Source organism: Phaethon lepturus, unplaced genomic scaffold, assembly GCF_000687285.1.
Source record: "Phaethon lepturus isolate BGI_N335 unplaced genomic scaffold, ASM68728v1 scaffold271, whole genome shotgun sequence".
Lineage (NCBI taxonomy): Eukaryota > Metazoa > Chordata > Aves > Phaethontiformes > Phaethontidae > Phaethon > Phaethon lepturus.
Window position 1 is genome coordinate 84,885 of NW_010518221.1, and position 23,592 is coordinate 108,476.

At 41.6% G+C, this 23,592-nt stretch overlaps 1 protein-coding gene across 1 annotated transcript; it reads left to right on the plus strand.

Moving 5' to 3' along the window:
- The first annotated feature begins 220 nt into the window (after positions 1 to 220).
- On the plus strand, positions 221 to 16,145 carry TSPAN8 (tetraspanin 8). Its single transcript, XM_010296619.1, has 8 exons — positions 221 to 280; positions 5,203 to 5,265; positions 8,527 to 8,655; positions 9,297 to 9,371; positions 9,457 to 9,564; positions 11,193 to 11,342; positions 13,438 to 13,521; positions 16,092 to 16,145. The coding sequence occupies exons 1-8, from the start codon at positions 221 to 223 to the stop codon at positions 16,143 to 16,145; spliced, it is 723 nt and encodes a 240-aa protein (XP_010294921.1).
- The last annotated feature ends 7,447 nt before the right edge of the window (positions 16,146 to 23,592 follow it).

Sequence of the window (23,592 nt, forward strand, 5' to 3'; positions counted from 1 at the left end):
GTAGTGCTTCCCCAATGCTCTGGTTAATATTTACCTGTGGTATAGGAACTATTTAAATAATTGTCGATGCCTTGGTCACAATTTTTGCGTCTAGCAGCAGAGCACGGTGCATTTGACATGGTCTGAGAGGTTTTCTGAAAACAAAGGAACTTTTATATCAAGGTCAAACTCCTAGGAAAGCTTCTTCTGCAGTGCTCATTTTTGCCTCAGCTTGTTGAAAATGGCGGGTGTAAGCAGCTGCATGAAGTACTCCATGTTCATCTTCAACTTCTTATTTTGGGTAAGTTGGTGTTTAAATTGTTATTAGTGATGCATGAAATGTGTTCAACATTATCTGAACGCTGTAGTTGAAGAAGTTGCAAAGAAAATAGAGCATAAGTGGAACCAGAGTACGATTCTAAATCAGGGAGGGAAGAACATGTTTAACTTTTGCCCTTCCCTTTGTCTTTCTCCTTCAAAATAGCTTTCCCTCCACATTCAAAATTAGACCAGCCAGGAGTCTCTCTCCCTACCCATATCGTGCCCTCATGTCAAGGAACATCACTGATTTCTGTCAGAGGGTAGCAGACTCTCCACTTATAGTGCATCATTCTCTTGCTTTTATTGTCTGCTGCTTCCGTCCAAATGGCATAATCCTGAAAATGTAGTTGAAACAAAAGATATGGAAAATTCACTTGTATTTTTAGGCTCCTAATTGATAAATGGTTTTCATATCCTTCTTTGTGGTTCTTTGCTTTACGTTCAGTGTCATAATTAGTTTCTGATGGTGGACAGTAAATGTTTGTAAAATGGTATGGGCTGGCAGTACTGCCAATAGCTGTATCAAGGCAGATAGAGCACAGGGCAGCAGGCAGGTTTCTGGGTGTCATTTGAACCGTATTTGGTTATTTATCACATCTCAGCTGGTTTGCAAGAATTTCAGGTCCTGGAAACTCTGGAAAGGTTTGAGTTAAAGAACTTTTCTCTCATGGTTCAACCTCACCGTCAGTTTTACCAACAGAGATTTGTCAGGCTCACCAGAGGTTCACTGAAACCAGAAGTGGAACTACTAGCCACATTATGGGCTTCACCTCAAGGGATTTTTTTTTTTTTTGAGTGAAAAGGTGATACCTTTCAAAAGTGACCACAAACAGTAACCTTGGAAAATTTGTGGCTAGCCAAAATGAAAAGAATTAGCAAAACTCTTTGATCACTTTGGACCTCACAAAGAAATTCCTAACAGGGCAGTGATGGTTTGGACTGCCTCCCCCCTCTTCTTTCTCCACCTCCATTCAAGGCAGATTGAAGATCTGTGACGTCTGTGTTGATGTTTTTCTGCAACAGTACTTAAAACGGTCCATAAGTTTGTGACTTGGAATTCTTGTCCCTCAGGAAGTTTTTCCTGTTGACACTCATCTGTACTTCCTGCAAGCTAAAACATAGGCAAATGTCTCACACTAGCATTAGAAAAGCTCCAAAGTACTTCTGGAGTGAACATGTGAATAATGCCCAATGCCTCAGCCTGCAGTGACAGTATGGGTTTCCTAGGAAAAAAAAAACAAACCCAAACAACACAGGATGTGATCCTGGGCAGATCTTGAAAGCTCAGGAAACAAGCAGACGTGGAACAAACTTCCCAAACCTGCCCTTATGCCAAAGGTAGGAAAATCCTGACTCTATTCTAGGGTAGAATATACTGAGAGCATTTGCTGTGCACACGACTGCCTGGGTGGGACAGAGGAGGATGGGAATGCAGCTATAGTTACTTATTTTAAAGGAAGAGATTTAGCACTACCAAGATAGGAAAGAACAGACATGGTGCAAACAGGAATATGTGCCAACGGAGCACAATGAAACGGAATTCTTTGATTCACATTCCTGCCTCTAATTCCTGGAAATCATTAAATTGCTGTAGTACAGTACAGGGAACAGTGATGTCTCTACAGCCACTGCTCCCATAGCTGCTCTCCCTGGTGCACGAGGCAGCTGACAAGCGGAAAATTAAACTGATAGTGGGAAATGAAGGTGACTTTAACCTGAACTAGATAACAGCAACGGCTGCATATTCACCTGGCGTCCTTTCATTTTAAGTCCTCTGCAATCTCTCTGGGAGTGTCTCCTCTTAGGGGACTTGGGAATGGGCTTTCCACCTTCTGGTGCCTTTTTCTAAGCAGTTCTTACAGCATAACCCTAAATATGTAAGCCCTGGAACAGTCTAAGCTAGCTCTGCAAGGAGGCTCTGGCTTTGCTACCCTTAGCCTCATCTCTTATGTGACGTGTGACCCCGGGGATCTGCAGCTGGGCTCCAGCATGTCCGTAGACTTTTGTATCCTCCCAGTCTGGTGAAAGCAAGCTGAGCACGGGCTTTTGAAGATCTGTGCTTTGGAGCTGGATGCCTGTGTGGACCTTTTAATAGTCCTTAAGTTAATCCTTAAGTCAGTTTTCTGCATTAAACCTGACTGTTTGGAGCTGGATGCCTGTGCGGACCTTTTAATAGTCCTTAAGTTAATCATTAAGTCAGTTTTCTGCATTAAACCTGACTGAAAAAAAAATCCCTTCTTCAGAGTTTGCAGGGTATCTAGTCTCACCTGCTGCTCTCATTCTGTCAGCTTCTGTTACTCCCTATCATGCAAAATTGTAGAATTCCTTTTTTTTTTTTCACTAAATGTTGATGTCTGATCCCTAGCTTGAGGCAACCTGATTAGTGATGGGGCAATCTTTGATCAGTTTTTAATACCAGACTTGTAGTCCCATCTACAACCAAAGTGGCCCCTTCCCTATACCTTACATCAGGAAGGAAAGTGAACCTCTTGGTCCCTGAAAGTAGCAACATAAATTTAGCAGGTATGCTGAGCCATATCCTGCATTCTTATAGGTCCTTCCTAGCACTGTTAATTTGAGGTATCTCAAGGAACTATTCCAGTCAAATGTTTTTCTGAACAGGAACAACCTTGTATAAAGCTCTTCCTAGTACCCTTAAACTGATTGCTTAAAATGTGTGTGCTGGTGGAGGGAATTCCCCAGAAGTTTGGTATTCTCATGTCTGAGAAGTACAAAGTCTTGATATGCTGCTGGTCCAGAGTCACAGCAGGCTCATCTCAGGTGGTATTAATTTAACGAGGCTGTATTTCTTCATCACACCAAGACTGAAGGGTTTGAGAACAGAAGGACCTATTGAATTTGAGGGACAACAGTCCTGTTCCTGGTCAGTTTATAAGACCGTGACAAGGTCACTGATTCTTGGTCAAGGGTTGAGGCGAAACTATGGTAGCCATCTAGTTTGGCGAAAACAGGTGAGGACCTTTTCAAAGAAGCTCTTTTTATTCCCTTGGAAAATACTGGTTCATTAAAAATGAAAACTGTATTTTAAGAAAACTTAATAATTACAACAGAGTATTCCAGCAAACTTGAAATGTTCTACTTGGATTCTTTGGGAACAGACTATTTTGATTTATTATTTCAAAACTTTTCTTTGTGCGTTCTTGTACACTTTGTATATTATGAAAATAACCAGAAACAGAACATTAAGATTTTACTGAAATGGAGCATTTTTTAATCAATCTAAACCAACTCTATTTTTATAGTTAAAATATATACCCATTACTAAAAATTTCAATTTATAAATGATATTTCTTTTTTGAACGGAGGAAATAAATATTATAGCATTCCCATCTGATTGGTAAGTTCCTGTACATTCAGCTATATTGACTTCTGCTACTGTGGTGTATTTTTATGGGGGGCCGTATATAACAAATAAGGCAGTGGGCCAAATTCTGTTTGGATTTGTAGCAATAGCTGCTTCAGTGGAAATTTTCACATTAGTGAACCCATGTTGTCTGGTGCATAGCCACATGGCTCACATAGCGCTGCTCAACAGGTCCCAAATATAGTCATATGATACCATCAGTTTCTAGGCAGATTCAGTGGGATTCAGAAGATTTCAGTTGGGAGTTCTAGTTAAATTTGATAACATGATGTAGCTGTCATCGATGTACAACTTTCCTTTTCATGTTTAAAATGTACTTATAGGAGCTTTACTTAGAGCAGGAAAATGTGTGGTACTCATGTTTGAGTGTTGGCTCTGTTCCATATTAAATAATCTGCTAAAGTCGTTACGGTCTTTGATGCTGAATATTACATGAAACCTTTTGCAGGGAAAGCATTTTTTTTAAGAAAAATTCTCTAAAACATATTAAAATCGCTCTTTTAATTTTATAAGGTTAGGAGTAGTCCCAGTCTTCATGGGAAGCTCATAACAACATTTAAGGGCCGTTTATGACTTGAGTATTAATGACATACAGGAAGATAATTCTAAATCTGACTAGACTTTCGTCCTCAGTGATCTCTCTTTCCTAACAGTCCTCCCAGTAGGCACATTCCTTAGGCCTGATTAACCTCTTAATTACCTGTTTCCAACACTTAATAAAGAGAAATTCTCTATGAGAATCATGATGGACAAGGCTAGAATAGAGTGACTGGTGCATAGTGGAACAGTACCTCAACGATCAACAAAACAGGAGCTCAACTAGTGATTAGGGAACATGTCTGGACCTGGGATTCATCTGCCCTGACTTCAACATCTTAAAGCAAATTGTTCTCGTCTAGTTTTCACATGTACATGACTCAAAAAGTTTTTATTCTATAAAAATGTAATGGAAATAATAACTATCACAATAAGCATTTTATAGGGGGAGTATTCTAAAGATTGGAGATGGCCAGATGTTGTTGCGACAGAAACAGCAGAACGACTTTATTTAGCATTTTTCCTGATAGTTTCACCATAAAGAATATGTCTCTAGATCTGTCCTGAATAATTCTAGAAGCAATATTTATAGCAACATCCCTTATCAAATCTCATGTGTTTCCATTATACAAGAAACAATGTTCTTTACAGTCATGTTATATACATACTATAGCAATTCATATTCCTCTCTCATCTGACAGAATTTCTGTGTGCTTCCCAACCACATGTATAAATCATCAAGGAAATGCAGAGTCCTCTGAGGTAGTAACATCAGGGATTTGGTGCATAACTGAAGATTTAACTACCCTTATGAAGTTTCCTGGATATGACTCAATATTCTCTGCTCCAGCAATCCATGTGTCTTTCACTTTGCCAAACAAATGATTTCAGAATCTTGGCCAGCATCTGGTGCAATTTGCATGTTGAGCATTAATCTAAAATTACTGATCTTTCTAAATATTCTTTATTTTCTCCTGCAGGTGTGTGGTTCTGTTATTTTGGGAGTCTCTATATGGATACGTGTTAGCAAAGATGCCCAGCAGGTAAATGTATGCAGTCATAGCAGAACAACATAAAATGTGGAAGCTACTGCATATACCTTCATGTACCATCTTAACTTCCACAAATGTGTTATGTTTTTGTTGAGGTGGCTTGTGTGGGTAAAGATTCATGCATTTTATGATGTTTAAGATTAAACAAGATGGTGCAGTTAGTCAGATAAAGTGATTGATGTAAGCACAGACATGTAACTACAAGAAATGTCTTCTAGTGTCATTCATGTAGGTCTTGCAGATGCGCACTGATTTCTGTTGGAAAACATGTGTCTCTCTCTCTCCCTTAATGAAAACTAATGATGGTTTTGTTATTGATTTCAGTGTTAGCAAGAGTAATGATGAGCCTTGCGGCTCCTAGACTTTTCAATGTCTTTCCCCATTAGAATAGTATAGTCATATATATTCCTAGGGTTACTTCCATACATTTGAAGGGAATATTTTTGTCTTTCTCACTGTCTTCAATAACACAATTCTTATTTCCCTGGTAACTGCAACTTTGAAAGGGAGCAAGGATCTTTCCTTTCTATTTTCAGTGGCTTCTGAAAACACCTTAATTTTTTTCCCTCATATTTATATAGAAAGAGAAATATTTATAAAGAAAAATCTTTACTTAGGATTAAAATATCCTAACAGCCCTCCTGGAGGGGAGAAGAAACTCCCTGAGTTCCCCTTCTGAATTTTATCTGGATTATTAAATTACTTCAGGCTTTATGACTTTCCTTTTCTACAAAGCTAGGGAAAACAGAATTTTGAGGAGCCCTTGACCTTGCAGACATGCAGCAGAGGCTGATCCTGTTGGTGCAAAGGCCCTTTGGCCCTGTGGGCCCTGCCAGCCTTTTGCCAAGCGTGCTCCTAGTGGCACTGGCCTCTGACTCACAGTGTGTTTTCCGTCACCCTTGAGTAAAGCTTATTTCACAGCTCATAGATGCCTCACTGAAAGACATTGTACAATCTTTGTTTGTTCCTTTGTTATACTAAACAGGAAAAACAATCTGACTCTAATATTTAAGCAGTGTTATTTCTTCTTGTGGATTTGGGCCATAGAAATGTAAATTAATTTGAAAATTTAATTTGCATACTTCTATTTCCAAAAAGACTTTCTGGCTACAGAAGTGAAAAAATGGCCAGGTGTGACATGGAAGCATTTTTCTCCAACTTTCAAGTTGAGCCTTTAGTATAGATTAAGTTGCAAATCTTTGGATCACTCCTCTGTTGCTCTACCACAGTCTGTCAGTTAAGAACAATAATATTTAAGTCAGTATTTTCTCATCTGGAAATAAAAAGATGGTGGAGATAAGAATATAGTTTTATATATTTCCTGCCATTTGGCCGATGACGCTGTTGCCCTTAGTCAGTCCCAGATGTCTCATGTCTGGCAGAGGATGAATGCAACAGAACTCAGCTCATGATGACGTTGTGCCATGGGGTAAATTAGGTCATGGTGGAAAGCTCTGCTGTTCTCTACTGTAGAAGAGTGACAACTTCCACTCCTTGATCAACATTTTAGGAGAAGCTAAAATTGCCATACTTGCTAGTTGACCATCTCTAGTATGATGTCCTGGTTTCAGCCAGGATAGAGCTGGTTTTCATCACAGAAGCTAGCGTGAGACTACGTTTTGGATTTGGGATGAGAAACTGTTGATAATGTGCTGTTGTTTTGGGTTGTTGCTGAGCAGTCAAGGACAGTCCAGCTTCTTGTGCTGGCCTGCCAGCGAGCAGGCTGGGGGTGCACGGGGAGCTGGGAGGGGACACAGCCGGGACAGCTGACCCAGACTGGCCAAAGAGATATTCCCTACCATACGACGTCATGCCCAGTACATAAACTGGAGTTGGCCGGGGGGCGGGAATCGCTGCTCAGGGACGGGCTGTTGATCGCCGGGTGGTGAGCAATCGCTGTATTGGGCATCACTCATTCTTGTACATTCCTTTGTCGGTATTATTATTGTTGTTATCATTGTTGTTTCTTTCTCTCTTTCTGTCCTATTAAACTGTGTTTATCTCAACCCATGAGTTTTTTTCTAATTCTCTCCCCCGTCCCACTGGGGGAGGGGGAGTGAGTGAGCGGCTGCATGGTGCTTAGTTGCTGGCTGGGGCTAAACCACAACATATGATGGCTCAGATGGTACAATGGAGCTTGGAAAACCATAACCAATATTATCTTTTCTTAATTTTGGAGTGATTTCCTACTCCGAAAAGCATACTTAGTGTGTCCCCAAACTGGTTTCCTGAAGTGACACTTAGTACTCCCCAAAAACTGTGAATTAAGAGTAGGGACAAAAACTGAAAGCATTTTTTTCACATTTTTGCCCCTGTGCAGGCAAAGTTCCCATTCAAAGCCAATGTATGTTTTGCGTGAGTAATAATTGAACAGACCATAAGGATCTGGCTGTAGATGAATAGAGCTTTCTAAGAATAAATAACAAGAGGTTCAGTCCAACTTGGAAGGGGAAAGAACAACACATTCTTCGAATTATACTTGTCTATATACCTTTGCAATTTCCATCAGAAGATAAATGTGACAACTTCCAGACATTTTTGCTAATCTTGGCACCAGCCACATTGGAAAATATTCTTTGAACATTTTTCTCTATTTTGGCCTTTGGCCTTAGTCAGTCCTGTGGGAACTGAATAATTTGATTTTTAATAATATTGAGGTATATGAATTGTTTAGTTGAATGTCCCACACATCAAAATACCGTCCTCATCTCTAAGGGTAATATTAGACATCATGTCTAAAAAAAAGAAAAAGAAAGCTGTTTTGGAAAATACATCTAACTATTTCTCCAGTATATCCAACATCGCTCTGAAAGGTGTTGTCTCAGGAACAACCACAGAGTATATTCCTGGCCGCCTAATGACAAACAGAGGTTTTGTTTCTTTAACATTTGGTTAATGTAGGAGAGTTGCTGAGATAATCAATTTTGCTACTTCCAGTAAAAAGCAAAGATTCATTGACTGAAAACTAACTGAAAGCCACTTTAAAGACAAGAGAACTTTATTTATTCTGTAAAGTTCACTTTCATCTTGTGCAGAGACAAAGATTGTGAAAAGTCAGGTTCTACCAAGCTCCCCAACAAACCGTTTAAGAAAGGGGCATTAGAGGTTTGTTTATTTATGGATCAGAATTTCTCCATGGTTGTGAATCAGTATATTTATCGGTTATGAAATAATTGTCTTCTTTTGGGGGATACAGATGATTGTAGGAGGAGCTTCTTGTTGCTGAAAGATTTTTTTCCCCTCTCTTTTCAGGAATTGGAGATAGACAGCAGCCTGTTTGCTGGGGTTGACCTGCTGATAGCCGTGGGATCCATCATTATGGTCCTTGGGTTTCTGGGGTGCTGTGGTGCCATAAAGGAGAGCCGGTGCATGCTGATGTTGGTAGGAAAGAAAAACATTTGGCTACCTTTAACAGGCCACAGCTACATTTGATGGGAAAGGTCCTTGGAAGTAGTATCAAATGAGGGTGGGAGCCTTTTTTGTTTAACCAAATGCTTGATTATGATCATGTGTTTTCATTGCTTACCTTGTTCTTGAGACCCTTCTGAATTCTAGGGCAGAAAAAATGATGGGTGGTCTCATCAACAAGAAGACAGGGTCCAGAGAGCCCCAAGCATGTCACTAGCTTTTTTTCCATCGAACCGTCACTGAAGTTCCTTCTACCAGTCCTCCCCAATTACCTACTCCATTTAATTTCATAAATTCCCAGTTGCTCTCTTTGTTGGTCCTCCTAGAACAACCTCTCTGTCCTCCTGCCCAGCATCTCTCACCTACACACTGCCCATCATGCCACTACTCTGGTGTGCGCCTTGTTTTGATCCCCAGCTGAGCACACTGTGTCTTGAGCACCTCCTTTTTGTAACGCCACAGAAGGAATAACTGGAACAGCTCTGACTGGAACTTCAGTTCATTCTACTTACATGGTTATTCAAGCACATGAAAGCTTAGCATTCACCTAGAAGAAATAATGTCATCTTGGTCAAAAGTACTATAGCTTTCTTCCCCTTTTGTTTTCTTCCTAGTTCTTTATTGGGCTGCTTCTGATCCTGATCCTTCAGGTCACAGGAGGTATTTTAGGAGCAGTGTACAGGTCTCAGGTACAGTATTATTCTGCATTTTCGTTGATGTCTTCACAGAGTTTTGCTTCTACACTGAAAACTAATAAAATATTTGGACTTGCAGATTGAAACATCCCTTAACAAGACTCTCCTGGCCAGTGTGAATTCATTGCAAAGCTCTACAGAAGAATCTAAAGTGTTTCAAGAGAAGTTCCAGAAGTTTGAGAGAATGGTAATTAAAATGTAACGAAGGGCAGAGCTTGTTGATATCTGTTCCATCTCTAGCATTTGTCTGTGCTTCATTTTGTGGCTACTCTGCCATAGATTTGAATTTCATTCCCTGGGGATGTGGAAGGGTCTGATTTAAATGCAAGTTAAAACACTAGACAAGGGGCTTCTGCTCTTTTGATATGACATGGGCTTTCTGTGACGATTCTTTGTGCAATAGTGTTTATAAGAGCAATGGAGCAAGGACACACAACATGCAAGTGAGGACTGACAGTTAGCTAAGCTCTTTCATGAGAAGGCTGCCTGCTCCTTTGTTACAGCTTTCCCTTCTGAAGGGACATTGCTCCTTCACCGTATCCCAGCTAAGAACTATCCAGTACTCTTTAAGACAAGATTACTCCAGGGATAAGGAAAAATTCAGGAGCGTATTTCATGTGGAATATCCTATTGTTATGAAGTCATTAAATGACATACTTTACTGTGTAAGAAGGGGGAAAAAAACATGATAAAAGGGAGGTTTGTCTTCACTGTGCTTATAACTATCCTGGCTTCCCTCACCTACAGGACCCTGGAAGATAGACACTTATTGCCAGCTTGCTCCTGGGTGTCACACAGAGAATACTCTTGAATCTCACTGATATTGTTGATGGTGTAGACCCCTAATGGGTGATGATTTTGATGGGTAGGCTTAAAGGATTCCTGTATTTTTAAAGGCTGCTGTTGTGGAAGAAAAGGAAGCAAGAAACAATATTTGGGTGGCTTGTATTACTTCCGCTTCCCCTTCCCCATTCCACTTCCAGCCCTGTCCTCTGCTTCTGAGCTTATTTCTTCTAATAAGCAGCTCCCTGGAGAGATGATTGAAGGGTGAGCAAAATGAAAAATCCCATAATTACTATATTAATTTTTAAATAGACCAGGATTTCTTTATTATGTCCCACGGCCTTTGCTTATATACAAAATGATGTGAACATTTCCAGCTGCTATTTAAAGAGGGAAGACCTCAAACCCAAGCCTGCACCCCTGAGCTTTAGTGGCTTGAATAAAGTGGAACATGAAGTGAAACTGCACCTGGTTTAGGTTTCACAAACCCCAAATGGAACCCTGGCCTCCTCAAGTCCATTTCCAATTTAAAGGGCTAATCATCATTCAAGGTGGTTATTTTTCTAGATTTCAGAGTTTTACGTGCCTGAATTTTACATTTTCATCCTGTTTTTTCAAGATGTGAAGTGTGGATATTACCGGATCTGTTACCTTCTGCAAGTATAACCTGCAGAAAGAAGACTTGATTCTCAAAAAATACTATACCCAGTGTTGTTCCATGCTCCAGTTCCATTCTGGCACTGATAATTACTAGCTGTATAGTATGTTAGTGTTTTTTGAGCACCGTATACTGAAAATCTGGTATTTTTTCCTTTTTTTTTAAATTTTCTTAAACTTGTGCACTTAACGTCCTTATAACTGGTACAGAAATGTAAAGGATGTTAGAGACATAGTAATTTAGGAGAATTTCCACATGGGAAAAGATGAAAGGAAATTCGTCCTTCATTGTTCCTCTCAGCTCCCTCCCCTAGTCTCCTCAAACTGCAGATCACCCCTTTTTTCCCCATCTTTCCATTCCCTCCTTTCTTGTAGAACCAGTGCTGCGGTTTGCTGAATGGACCGGCAGACTGGGGAAAAAATTTTGATACTCTTTTCGATGGCAATAAAGTCTGTGTGTGTGAAGTAAAGCTGTCATCAACAAACCTCTGCACCAGCTTTCAAGGCAGAATCGTTTATAAAACGGTAAGAAAAATACAATGTTCTACTCTTCTTTCCAAAAAGAGTTTTTAAACCAAGGTTGTCTTTGGTGGCTGGCATAGTCAGAAGTACCGTCTCTTTACAAAAAGGCAAACTTCTGTTTTCTCTTTGTTAGTCAGAATTGCCCCTGTGCCATCTGTTATGAAATCACTGTGCATACATGAAATATGCTGCTGCTTCCTCTCTCTGGGATGCCTCTATCTATCTTAGCTGTGCAGGGCAGTACCCTTAGGACCTCAGCAATCTGGCTGGTTACTACAGGTGAAAACCATTATGGCTTTGGGTTCAGGGCATGCCTCTGGGTCAGAGCAGCACATCAGCTACCCTTTGGCTCTCATTCCTCCCTCAGAAGGTTATGTCTACCAACCAGGCTTGTTGTGGTGGTAGACATATTGACTCAGGGGCTTTTGAAGGGCCAAGGGATATTGAAAAACGAACACATTAAATGCAAGACCTTTGGGGTTTTATAGTCCTTTAATTAAAAAAAAACCCCACACTCATTTTGCAGGATCTGCTGGAAAGAAACCTTACATGTTGTAGGCTTCATGACAGCATACTCAAAGTGTAATTTCCTACAACTACGGTCTTTTGAAAAGGTTGTGGCAGTTAATATAATAAGGCAAAAATGTCTAGTAACAAGCAACAAGAAAGCATACTGGAAAACTGGTAGGTGAGCAGCAGAGATTTCAATTAATTAATTTCAAGATTTATCTGTCTCCTTATATGGAAATTTGGACTCCATGCATACAAAGAAAAATACAAAAAAAAAAAGCAAAACTAGCACAAAATAGCTGCATTTTTAGAATGTTGGTGGTACAATTTGCCAACCTGCACCTAGCACAAAGCAGGTTTTAGCAAGTATCCAAATCTGTCTGTATACTTTTCTAAATGCATAGCTCCTTAGCCAGGTCCTGCCTGAACACTAATTTCCTCCCTGTGTACTCCCACAGAAGCAAATACTGTTTCAAAGCAAGGGAACAGCCTGGTTAAGTAGAGGATGCCAGAACCCAATCTGGAAATATGATGTATACAAAGAGGCTGTTTTGGACGCACTTTAATGTCTTTTTGGCCTCAGGCAAATCCTCAAAGGACACATGAGAAGCCATCAGTGAAATTACTGCAGGTGCAAGATATCGCTCACATGAACACACAGATTTCATTGTGGTGTTAGATGCTAGTCAAGACATTCAACTCTTGTGATCCAGGAAAAAAGATTTGAAATTCAGTGCTGTTCTGAGTCAGCTTAAATGAGAGGGTTTTTAGAAGGACTAGAAGGAGAAGACCCATGTGTTCACTGTGAGGGAGGAAATATGGTGAAAGAATATAACTATATTTTGGGGGAAGGCAGTTGTAGTGTTGGAACAATACCATAGTTTTGATGGATTTAAGCCCTACTTGGCTTTCCCTATATTGTCAACACCTGGAGAAGATGTAGTCATTATAAGAACAGATGTATGCATTTATTAAAAAGGAGAGTAGCTCTGCACAGAACTTCAGATGTGATCACTCTCTTCTTCCCAGCCTCAGCCCAAGACCACCAAACATTTGTCAAAATTAATATTTAAGCTAGGTTTTATATCCATATATTGATAGTTGAGCCCAATTCTCATAATAGGCTTTGAAGTTTCAAATCCAAAGGTCAGATTAGTGGGAAACTCAAGTTCTCTTTCAGATCTGGTCATCGCTGCATTGGCTCTTTCCTAGCAGTGAATGATTATCAAGTGAAAGTAAGAGTAAATGCTTCTTTCCTTGTCAGCTGAAAATCATGCAAACATTAGGCATTGCAGCTGCATGTCTTAATTTGAAATGATACCATTTTATGGTCAGCTACTAAATCCATCTTCATGTTTGGGAAGACAAAGACTAGATATCTTTCTCAGACCACAATGTACGTATAGCTGTGTTTTTAGTTACCAACAAGCCAGGGTAAATTCAAATAGCCTTCCTTTAACAGAGAGAGAGAGAGAGAGAGAGAGAGAAACAGAGAGAGCGTGAGAGGAGTTATTTTAGAGGATGCATTCTTAATAACCTTAGGATAATGTTGATTGTCTATAATTAATAATTTTGTCTTATTTTTCAGCCTTGTGGAGAAGTGATTATCAAATACCTTAAAGACCATCTGCTCATAATTATGGGGATCGCCTTTGGACTAGCTGTTATTGAGGTACCAGTATAGACCATTAAAATATTTAGTGGCTGACAAGCAATATGTTCTAGTTCGAAATACACTGGGAATGGGATTAAAACACCTGGCTTGCTCAATTAATAGACAAGGGAAAACCACCTCTCACCTTAGCTATAATCTTACTGTTATTTCATATAAACAGTATACGGCTGCCGAGCTGAGAACTTCAGGTGGGATCAGACCACCCTGCTGCCTGTGCGAGTGTATCACATGGTGCTTTTTCTGCAAAGATTTGGCAGTCCTGGAGCCAGGCCGTGTCCTTACAGCGAGCCCTATGGACAGAGGGGTGTGCGGATACCCAGCCCCAGGAAGACAGGAGGCAGGACAGCTGGTCTTTTCCTCCTCTTTCTCTCCTCCGCTTGAGGAAAAAGTAATCTCATAAGAAAACTTAGCCCCTAAACTGCATTTTCTTAACATGGAGAAATCATGATACAAAATTATTATTCCGAAGGCATTATTTAGCCATCAAGATGGTGCGTGAATGTGCCTGAGTGCACACCTGTGCTGCTTTATATATTCCTGTGTGTAAGAAAGCAGAGTATGTGAGCTCTTTATTTTAATTGCTCTATCATACACTGAAGAGTAACATGCAAAATTTTCTCCAAAGAGAGGAGGAAAAACAGTGAGGTTATCCAGTCAGCCACTTGATGAATGATAGGCTTTGATTAGGAGAAAATGACAAAGAAAGAGGGGATTTCATCATGTTGCTTTCTTCGGTCATTTTCTTTCTTCTCACTATTCCTCTGTGGTTTCCCTCCTCCCCCGCCCCCCGCCGAAGGATGTTTGAGGGAAGAGCAGAAATGGCAAAGATTGCTGTGCAGAGTTCAGCCTGTCATTCCAAGCGAAAACTTCTTAACATCATTGGCAGAGGATTGCTCCTAGTGGTAGAAGAGCGGGCAAGAGCCCCAACTCAAAAATATTTTTCCAGGAAAATAATAGTAAGCGGGGAAGAGTTACACAGCTACAGCACTGGGAAGGGACAGGCCACTAACGTCTTACTCGGCACAGGCTGTATGTGGGGGGTCAAGTCTCTCGCCTATACGTAGACTTTGGGGAAAAAATAGGTGAAATACGCCAATATTAAAAGGCCTTTAAAAATATAATAGAAGTGTAAAATTGCATCTGTGTCCCAAAGGCAAGTTATAAGTCACTTTGCTCTAGTTACTGCGATTACATGAGTTGTAGCCTTTGGTTCATTGGCCATCATTCTTCCCTGTTCTCCAGTTGGCATTTTCTGTGGTGGCTGCCTCTTCCAATCATAAAAGGATTAGAAAACAACATGAATAAACAATATGAGCCTCAGCTGGTAAAAATTGTCAGCTGGCAATTTACACTTGATAAACATTTAGCCTTTCCAAAGATATTAACTTATTATGACTTGTCAAGTAATTGCAAATCAAAGACGACATGCTTAACCATCTCTCTGCTCTGGAAGAACACAGATAAAAAGATGTGGACACGGAAAAGTGCTCTTCCGTAGCGGTGCCCCCTCTGCCTGCTCCATTATGCTGCTTGTGGGCTGTTAAAGGTCTCAGCTTGCCCTGTTAGTGGAAATGATACTGAGAAGAAGGTCCCGGTTTCACTTGGGTGCAAGTGAAAATGCAGGCATGGATGTCAGGGAAGCCCTGTCAGCTTATTTCAGCTGTGAATTCAACCCCTAATCTTACCTGTACCCCTGTGTTCTGTACACTCTCCACTGTCTCTTCCTTAAATAAATGAAGCATCCTCATGTTCATGGCTTCATAAATGTCATTTGGATCCTTTCCACTTTTGTGAAACGCCTTCACAGACTGGTTAATTTTAAATCCAGAAGAAAGCTTTCTTATCTTTTGGTCTCGGCAGTTGCCTGTCACAGGCTATGGAATTTCACCCAGTAATTCCCACTACAGAAGGTGACCCTACTGCATTTTATATTTCAAGCAACAGCTTCTTTAGTAGACTCAGTGTTTCTATCCCAGATCTATTACTGATGAGCATAAAATATTTGTTGCATGTTCATTTGCCACTCAAAACACTAGGGTATGTGTACAGATGTATGCCATACATATATACATGTATGCCTTTACACATATATTTAGATAAAAAAGAGCGACAGTGGAAAAGAAGAGAGATTTCAAAGGGAAACAACACTTAGAATACACAATGAAATCAGAAAGTTCCTCCAACTTACTTAGAAACAAAAAGATTCAATTTTTGTGTGAATTTCTTGAACTTCTCAGTATTTGCTGCTCCATTGCAGCTAACAACTGCATTTTAAACTCCCAGAGTTACAGGGTTCCCCATCCACAGAGGCAATCCATCTTTTAAACAAATGAAATTTTTCCATCATGTCTGCAGTCTTACCTGTGGTACATACTGATTTCATTAAAATGGCTATATTCTAGAGTCATGTTCTTTAGGAATTACATTGGAAAAGATCTTCTGCATAGCAGATTTAGCCTGCATGTAAATCCAAGACATTTGCAAACAAAATGTTCCCACTGTGTATCAGTTGTATCCTGGGATTTCCAGGACTGCCAAGTAATACCAGAAATGTCTTTGTTTTCCAGATTCTCGGTTTGGGGTTTTCTATGAGCCTCTACTGCCAGATCCAGAGAAAATGAAACTGTGGAAGTGTCAGAACGATGTCACCAGCCAAATCAAAACCTTTGTAGATAGAAGGATATTTGGCTTGGCACATTCAGATAAATATAAGCATGTCCCAGGCAGCTGTTCTGAAGAAAACGGCAGCCCTTGTGCACACGGATGCTTCACAATTTGCAAAATGACCTCCTCCTACTTCATAAGGTTTAACGATGTGAATGTGAATTTTTATTTGCAATAAACGTCTTTTGTTTATGTTTCTGAGGAGTTTATTTTGTCTGAGGACAGCATTTAAGTCACGTTGAGACGCCGAGATCGCCATGCCGTATGTCCACATGGGTGTCACGCCACCGCAGCGGCGTCCCTGCGAACAGCTGCGAACGATCTCACGGTGGCTGCTGGTCCGGGGAATCACATGCCCCCCGGCAGCCTTGCTTGTGGGGCAACGTGTTTTTGTTTCGAGCGTCGCGGGCCGGTGTGACACTCGAGACGGTGTGTATGGTCAGGGCTTTGCTACTTGTGAGCAGCAGAGGGACAAGCTCTCATCCAAACAGGAAAGCCGTGTTTCCCTCCGGGGACATTTAAATCAATACCCTGACAGCTGAGGCAGTCACTCTCAGGACCCAGTGAAGCCTAGCTTGCAGACAGGACATGGATTTAGCGGCACGTGTGTTGCAAAGATGCATCGAGGGTGAAATCCAAGCCCACGTGGAGGTAAGACGCACGCAGAAGTCACGCAGGTGAGACTTCCCCCGGCGCGGCAGAGGCGAGCAGTGGGCTGCCCGGCCGCGGGCGGACAGCAGCGGGCACGGCTGGTAAGGCAGCAGCAGCAGCACAAAGCATGCCTGCCTTTGGATTGACCAGTGCTTGCAAGTGTTGGGGCCCTTGAGGCACTGACAGCCCTGACTGTCCCTGCCCGGCCCCCTGGGGCTGCCCCCACCCTGCCCACGGCCCAGGAACCCATGTCAGCCCCCTGGGGCTGTTGGCCTGGGCCCTGCGGTGCCGCAGCTGGGCTGGTCTCTGGCTCCCCACAGCCCTGCCCTATTTAGGGTGCCACCAAGCTGGGCACACCCATGGGCCCGGCCTCGGCCTGTGCCCATCCCCAGGGAGGTGTCCAATGCCCAGGGCTGGGGCTGCCCCAGTGCCCCCTGCTGTCCTGCTCCTGGCTGGGGCGGGGGGACGGACGGTGGTTGCCAGGTCCTGGCCTGCCCTGCCACCCCAAAGAAGCCCACGTGCTCCCAGCCCCCAGGGAGCTGTTGGCCCAAGCAGCTCTCTGACAGAAAGTAAATGGCATCAGGGAGCAGATATGTTAAAGGTACGAAGATGTCTAACGATGCCCATAGGCATCTGCCGAGGTTTTCCGCAGCATGCTGATGGCCTCCCTGCTGTGCGCTGAGGGCTAGCTGTGTTCACCAGTCCCACTGGGCCCCCATCTTCATCTTTAGGAGCCACTTTAAGCACCTTCAGAGAGCTGCTCTTAAGAGAAAATCACGTACCATGCTCTTCTAATTTAAGACCCCTCAAGTGTTCACGGATGTCTCAAAGCATGCTCCCATCTTGACAGAGCCATGCAACTGTTGCTTATAAATACATTAAAAGCTTTCCTTGAGCAGAGACCTTTGCCCATGCCTTATACTGACAGGATTGGGTTCAGGTAAAATTCATCTGCAGCAACCACTTTCTCTTAAAACACATGCAAAGGAAAAGTTTCTGTCCTGTCCCTCACCCTTTCCCTAGCACTCAGACCATCAGGCCAAGCAATGAGAACTGCTTTCAGAAATCCGTGTGTCTCCCAGGAAAGTCATCTAGCTACCAGACAGTTCTGGCACTTGCCCTTCCCTCTTCTGAACCTCAGAAACTGTGCCAGAAGAAGTCAAACTTTGTTGGACCAGAGAAAAATCATGACCCCATAACCCAGCTGTACTCACTGGAAGGAGAAACACTGGCTTCTGGTTCCTCCTGCTCCCCAGACTGTTTTTGCCTGTGCATATCTCAGCTGTGATCTGAAATCCTGGGAGCTGGGCCTGAATCATCCAGATCATGGGATGGTGGCTGGATTCTTGGATTATCACTACAGAAAAAATTGGGAGTAGAAGGGCAAAACACAGAGAGAATTCTATCTTCTTCTTCCTTCTACTCCTTCCCATGAGAAGGAATGTTCTCCTCTTTGAGCGAAGGACCAGAAGGTCTCCCATAGAGAGGGAGCTCAGAACTGTGGATGCCTAATGGATGAACATGAAGGGGAAATTACAGCTCACCCTTGCTAGCAGAAGCAGTTAGCTTCAGGCAGCTGTAAACTTGATTATTACTCCTAGGGATTTGTGATGAACACTGACACGAGGCTGGCACAATGTGTGCTGGCCTGGACACCAATCCAATCCTGTATCTACACTGGCAGAAAAGGATGTATAAAAACAATGTGTTCATACATGTAAATTTTGCTTGTCTACAGCATGGTATGCTGGTTTTGGCTGGGATAGAGTTAATTTTCTTCCTATTAGCTAGTATGGGGCTGTGTTTTGGATCTGTGCTGGAAACAGTGTTGATAATACTGAGGTGTTTTTGTTATTGCTGAGCAGGGCTTACACAGAGTCAAAGCCTTTTCTGCTTCTCACACTACCCTGCCAGCGAGTCGGCTGGGGGTGCACAAGAAGATGGGAGGGGACACAGCTGGGACAGCTGACCCCAACTGACCAAAGGGATATTCCATAGCATATGATGTCATGGTCAGCAATAAAAGTAGGGGGAAGGTTGGCAGGGGAACTGCTGCTTGTGGACTGGCTGGGCATTGGTCAGGTTGTGGTGAGCAATTGTTTTTATTTGCATCACTTGTTTTTCTTGGGTTTTATTTATCTGTCTTTGTTATTGGGTTTTATCTATCTTTGCTATTTTCCTTTTCATTACAAATTATTATTATTATAGCTATTATTGTTGTTATTGTTATTATTAAATTTTTAAATTTCAATTATTAAACTGTTTTTATCTCAACTCATGAGTTTTCTCACTTTTACCCTTCCAATTCTCTCCCCCATCCTACTGATGGGGGGAATGAATGAGCGGCTGCGTGGTGCTCCATTGCCAGCTGGGGCTAAACCACAACAGTCGTTTTTTGGTGCCCAACGTGGGGCTCGAAGGGTTTGAGACAATGACAGATTTGATTGGAATGTGCTAGATCAAATTTATAGCTGTCATTGCTGTCTGGATATTAATTGGCAGGCTCCTGTGCTTGCCATGGGGCTCGCTTGCCTTACTGTATGTTAGAGCCTAGTGCTCGTTAGCGGCTGGGTTTTTGTTTTGCCTCTGTTCTGCTGCTGCTGACCGTCCGGCTCTGCGGTGCCTGGGCGCATTTTGAACACAGCAATGGCGATGAGCCTGGGCTGGCAGGTGGCCAGGGCACCGCTGCTGTTTCTGTGCTGCTGTACTGGACCGGCTGGAACTCCAGTGTGAACTTGAGTCCAAGGGACTGTGACCTGTGGATAAATCCACATGGGAGCAGGATATCCCAAAACATCTGTGGCCGTGGATAAGTCTGCTTACATTTCGAGTATGAAACCAGAGTAGCTACATTTCGAAGTATCTGTGGCCATGGTAATGCCTATGCCACAGCAGGTACACCTCTGAAGGGAATGTGGCCCTTCCTACAGTCATGGAAGCATGATAGTATGGTAGCATGATAGTATGGTAGCATCATAGTACTTGAACTTTTTGGATACAGCCCTGAAAATATCCTCCCTTTGCATCAACATAATGATGTACAGTACAACAGACTTGGTTAAAACTGTGGTGTGATTAAAATCAACAGCATAATGTCTTCAGTGAAGAACTTTGACACAAGAGTTTCATCTGGAGCAAGGTAGCAAGGTGAATAGTTCCTCTGTTTATTTAGGCAATTTGTCTTTATTTCCTAATGCTCTAAGGAATAAAACTGAAGTACTATGATTATATGCTACCATGACTGTTTAAAAAGGATTGAATCAATGCAATCATTCAGAATGTTACCAACCTGCCGCTGAAGTGAGTTTGCCTCTAAAACATGCCCATTGCCTTTGATGTTGCAAAACATACTTACTTGTAATGTTCTGTAGCCTCCTGAATTTTTCTCCTCCATTTTTCAATGGAAACGGCAAAATCCTAAGTCTAAAACAAAGAAGAAATCTCATAGAATCACAGAATGGTTTGGGTTGGAAGGAACCGTTAAAGATCATCGAGTGCAACCCCCTTGCTGTATCTGAGCTACCTGTTTGGACTGCCCTTATAATAAATGAAGATAAATAATCACATCTAGAATTTGAGACATCTCATTCTAAAATAAATGCCCAAAGAGGTTAGATGAGTCATTTGCACTGCAGATAGGTGAAGTTGAAATGAATGAATCCCAACCTGCAATAATGAACTTCTTAAAATCAATAGAAGCAGTGGTCATTAGTATAATATTCCGTGAAGGTGCATTGATTATTCATTGATTCATTGACCTTTTTGCTCAGTCATAATCCAGCCTGCTAGGAAATGAGCCCTGCTTACTCTCTGGGCTAGTAGGGTGAGATTCATCTGCTGTGCAGGAAAAAAAAAACGATACTGTAACAGAGTTCCCAGCACTACTCCTTCATGCAGTCCTCTTGGTATTCTTATCAGAGAATATTTTGAGTTAGCAGCTGACTCAAAGTAACAATGGGACATTTTTCTGATTCCACATCTACTTTTTAATCATGATGTTTGGAATCGCTGAAATGGATTTTGACAATCAATCTGTGACAGAACAATAAAACCATAAAGGTTTTCTTTTGTGGATTGTTGGGGAAGATGATTGTTTTTGTTTTTTTCCACAACAATCTCATCCAAGGTCATGTTCTTCTCAATATTACCCAATAAAATCAAGAATACAGAGGAAAGAAACATGGCCAAGACCTTAGTGATTTGGAATAGCAAAGGAAGAAAAAACATATATCATTATAATCTTAAATAGCATAAGGAAAGAGCAGTAGGAAGAAAGACAATGTGTCCCTGCCTTTGCTAGGGGAGCTGGATACCAACTTAAAACCAAGTCTATTTAACATAAACTAGTGATTTATCATGTCAAAGCCAAACGTCTATTTAATGGCAAGAGGTAAGACATCACACCTGGGTCAAACTATCTCCAAAGAATGATTTGTTACATCATTTAAGGGATTTCGGGGGAACGTGTTCTCAGAAGGGATTGCATTTGGGGGAAAAATACAGCATGCATATAAAAAGAGAGAAGTTATATTTTATGGTAAAATATGAGTCAGTAAAGCAATCTCAGGACTGCCATATACACTGAAGGGAACATTAATAAGTCTGTTACTGGAAACAAAAAACAATGAAGAAAAAGACAGAGGCAGATAGAGAAACAAAAATTAAATCTGATTTTGAAAAATGAAAGAAGAATGAGGCAAAACAGGACAGGTTAATTTGTAAGAAAAAAGAATAAAGATATTGAGCTTATCAAGATCCAAGGGTTTGCTGCACTCAGCTCAGTGTGAGGAGAACTTGGCCCCAATCCACCTTTGTGTCCTGGTTGTCATGTTGAAAGCCAGTTCAACCTGTTCTTCATGCAATGCTAAATCTGCCCCAAATTTGCCTGGCTGTCAGGGCCCTTAAGAAGCCAGTGTTGCAGCTGGGGCTCATCAGAGCAGAGCTGGTAGCCAAATGGTGCCCCAAGAGACAGCTGTTAGCTGTATGGCCCCCAGGGATGCCTGGAGAATGAGCCTGGGAAGCTGAAACCACTGGCTTTCCCTCTGGGAAGGACACCAGGGCACTGCAGGTCTGACCCAAGTATGTTTAGAGACATGATTAAGTGAGGCAGAAGGGTTTATTTTTAAATTAAGATGGAGGATTATCAGTTTAAATTCTGAAATAGGATTGAAACCACAAAATTAAAAGCCAGTTCTTTGGCTCTGCTGTAAGACCTGTCCTAACTGCTTAGCCAAAGGTTTTCTGGCACAGGACAAAACTCAGCTGATTTAGGCTGGATTCAACCCTCCTCAACTGAGGGGATATTTGACTTCGGGTTGTTTGAGTCAGCCAGTTATAAAGCAAATACCTAATGCTGCTCCAGGCCGGAACCAAGACCCACCCCTGCAAAGGTTCAGGCTGGGAAAGCTTCCTGGACACCGCTCCTCCAGAAGGGAACCGGGCTCTGTCGACCTGGGGAAATGTTACATTAGGACCTCATTCAGGGACCAAAGGGAGGCTTGGATCTCTTCTGGCTTTATCCATGGCCATTTGATTATTCTTGATAATTATATACCAAGAAAACTGGTAGGTTTTCTCCCAACCCTTGTCAATAGCAATATTCTCATCCTTTCACTGAAGGGCTCTCTTTTTGTGCAGTGGTTTGGATTAAATTGCTTTTTGTTCTTTTCAAGTCTTTCTTTTTTGAACTGTAAGCTGACCCTCGGTGTATTTTGCAAAATGCTGAGCCTGCTTGGGTTTCCTGGGGAGGCAGAGGGGTGATGTCATTCACAACTTGATAGGGTTGAATCCTTTATCTATCTGAACTTGGACACTGGAGAGGAATGGGAAAATCGTGCCTCTTCCTTTCTGTCTCAAATCCACTTACAAATTCTTTCTCCTTGTAGAGAATAACAAGTCTCCACAGCAATATCTGCTTACCCCTAGATTTTATAAAATTTGCTTGAGTAGTCCAGAATTCTTTAAAAGACAGGAATCAGAGAAACAGAAAAAGGATGAAGGAATAAGAGGCGAGAGGTCCTTGAGCAGTAAAGAGGGATAAGAGATATATAACATTCTTCCTTCCCAATCTGTGAGGACCTCAAATTCAGCTAGTATAATTCATCAGAGAGACTCCAGTTTCTTCATCCACACTAACCTGTGCAAGATTGGAAAATACAATTGGACCCATTTTTTCATGAAAACTGAACTAAACTGTTCTAATGAACTTGCACACACAAGGCCATGGAGAAAACTGATAAGAAAACCAGGCACTGAATATGGACAAACCCAAGTACTGTCTCAGACAGCTTCATAAAACAGTCTCAAGGCATTTCAGCGTACCAGCTCTTTACGCTGAATGTCTGTGATCTTGCTAATGTAAGGAGGGTAATTAGTGCAGTGGGTTCCAGGATTGTATTAAAAGGTCCAAAGTGTCAGTAGTTTCACATCTGTTATTAAATGAACTTAATGTGTTTTTAAGCTGTTTCAAACTGTGCTTTTGTGGTGTTTGTTATCTAAAAGTTTTGCCAGATCAGCTAAACCCAGGTTGATATATGAATACTGACTATTTTGTTGCTGTAATGCACTTTCTTGCTAAAGTTTCAGAACATATTACCTCATTGTAATACAAATGTTTCTTAAACTCCATTTTATTATATTAATGAATTAAAACAGCAGCTACACTCTGAACCATTAAATCTATCATTACTCAACTTGACATTAAGTTCTTTATTATTATATTTAATTCAGACCAGGAAAGATCTTTTGTAAATT

Excerpts from the sequence above, each read along its gene's own strand:
- TSPAN8 (XM_010296619.1), top strand. The coding sequence starts at position 221 with ATGGCGGGTGTAAGCAGCTGCATGAAGTACTCCATGTTCATCTTCAAC. Across the intron at positions 8,656-9,296 it reads GCCGGTGCATGCTGATGTTG|TTCTTTATTGGGCTGCTTCT; the intron begins GTAGGAAAGAAA and ends TTTTCTTCCTAG. Across the intron at positions 9,565-11,192 it reads TCCAGAAGTTTGAGAGAATG|AACCAGTGCTGCGGTTTGCT; the intron begins GTAATTAAAATG and ends CCTTTCTTGTAG.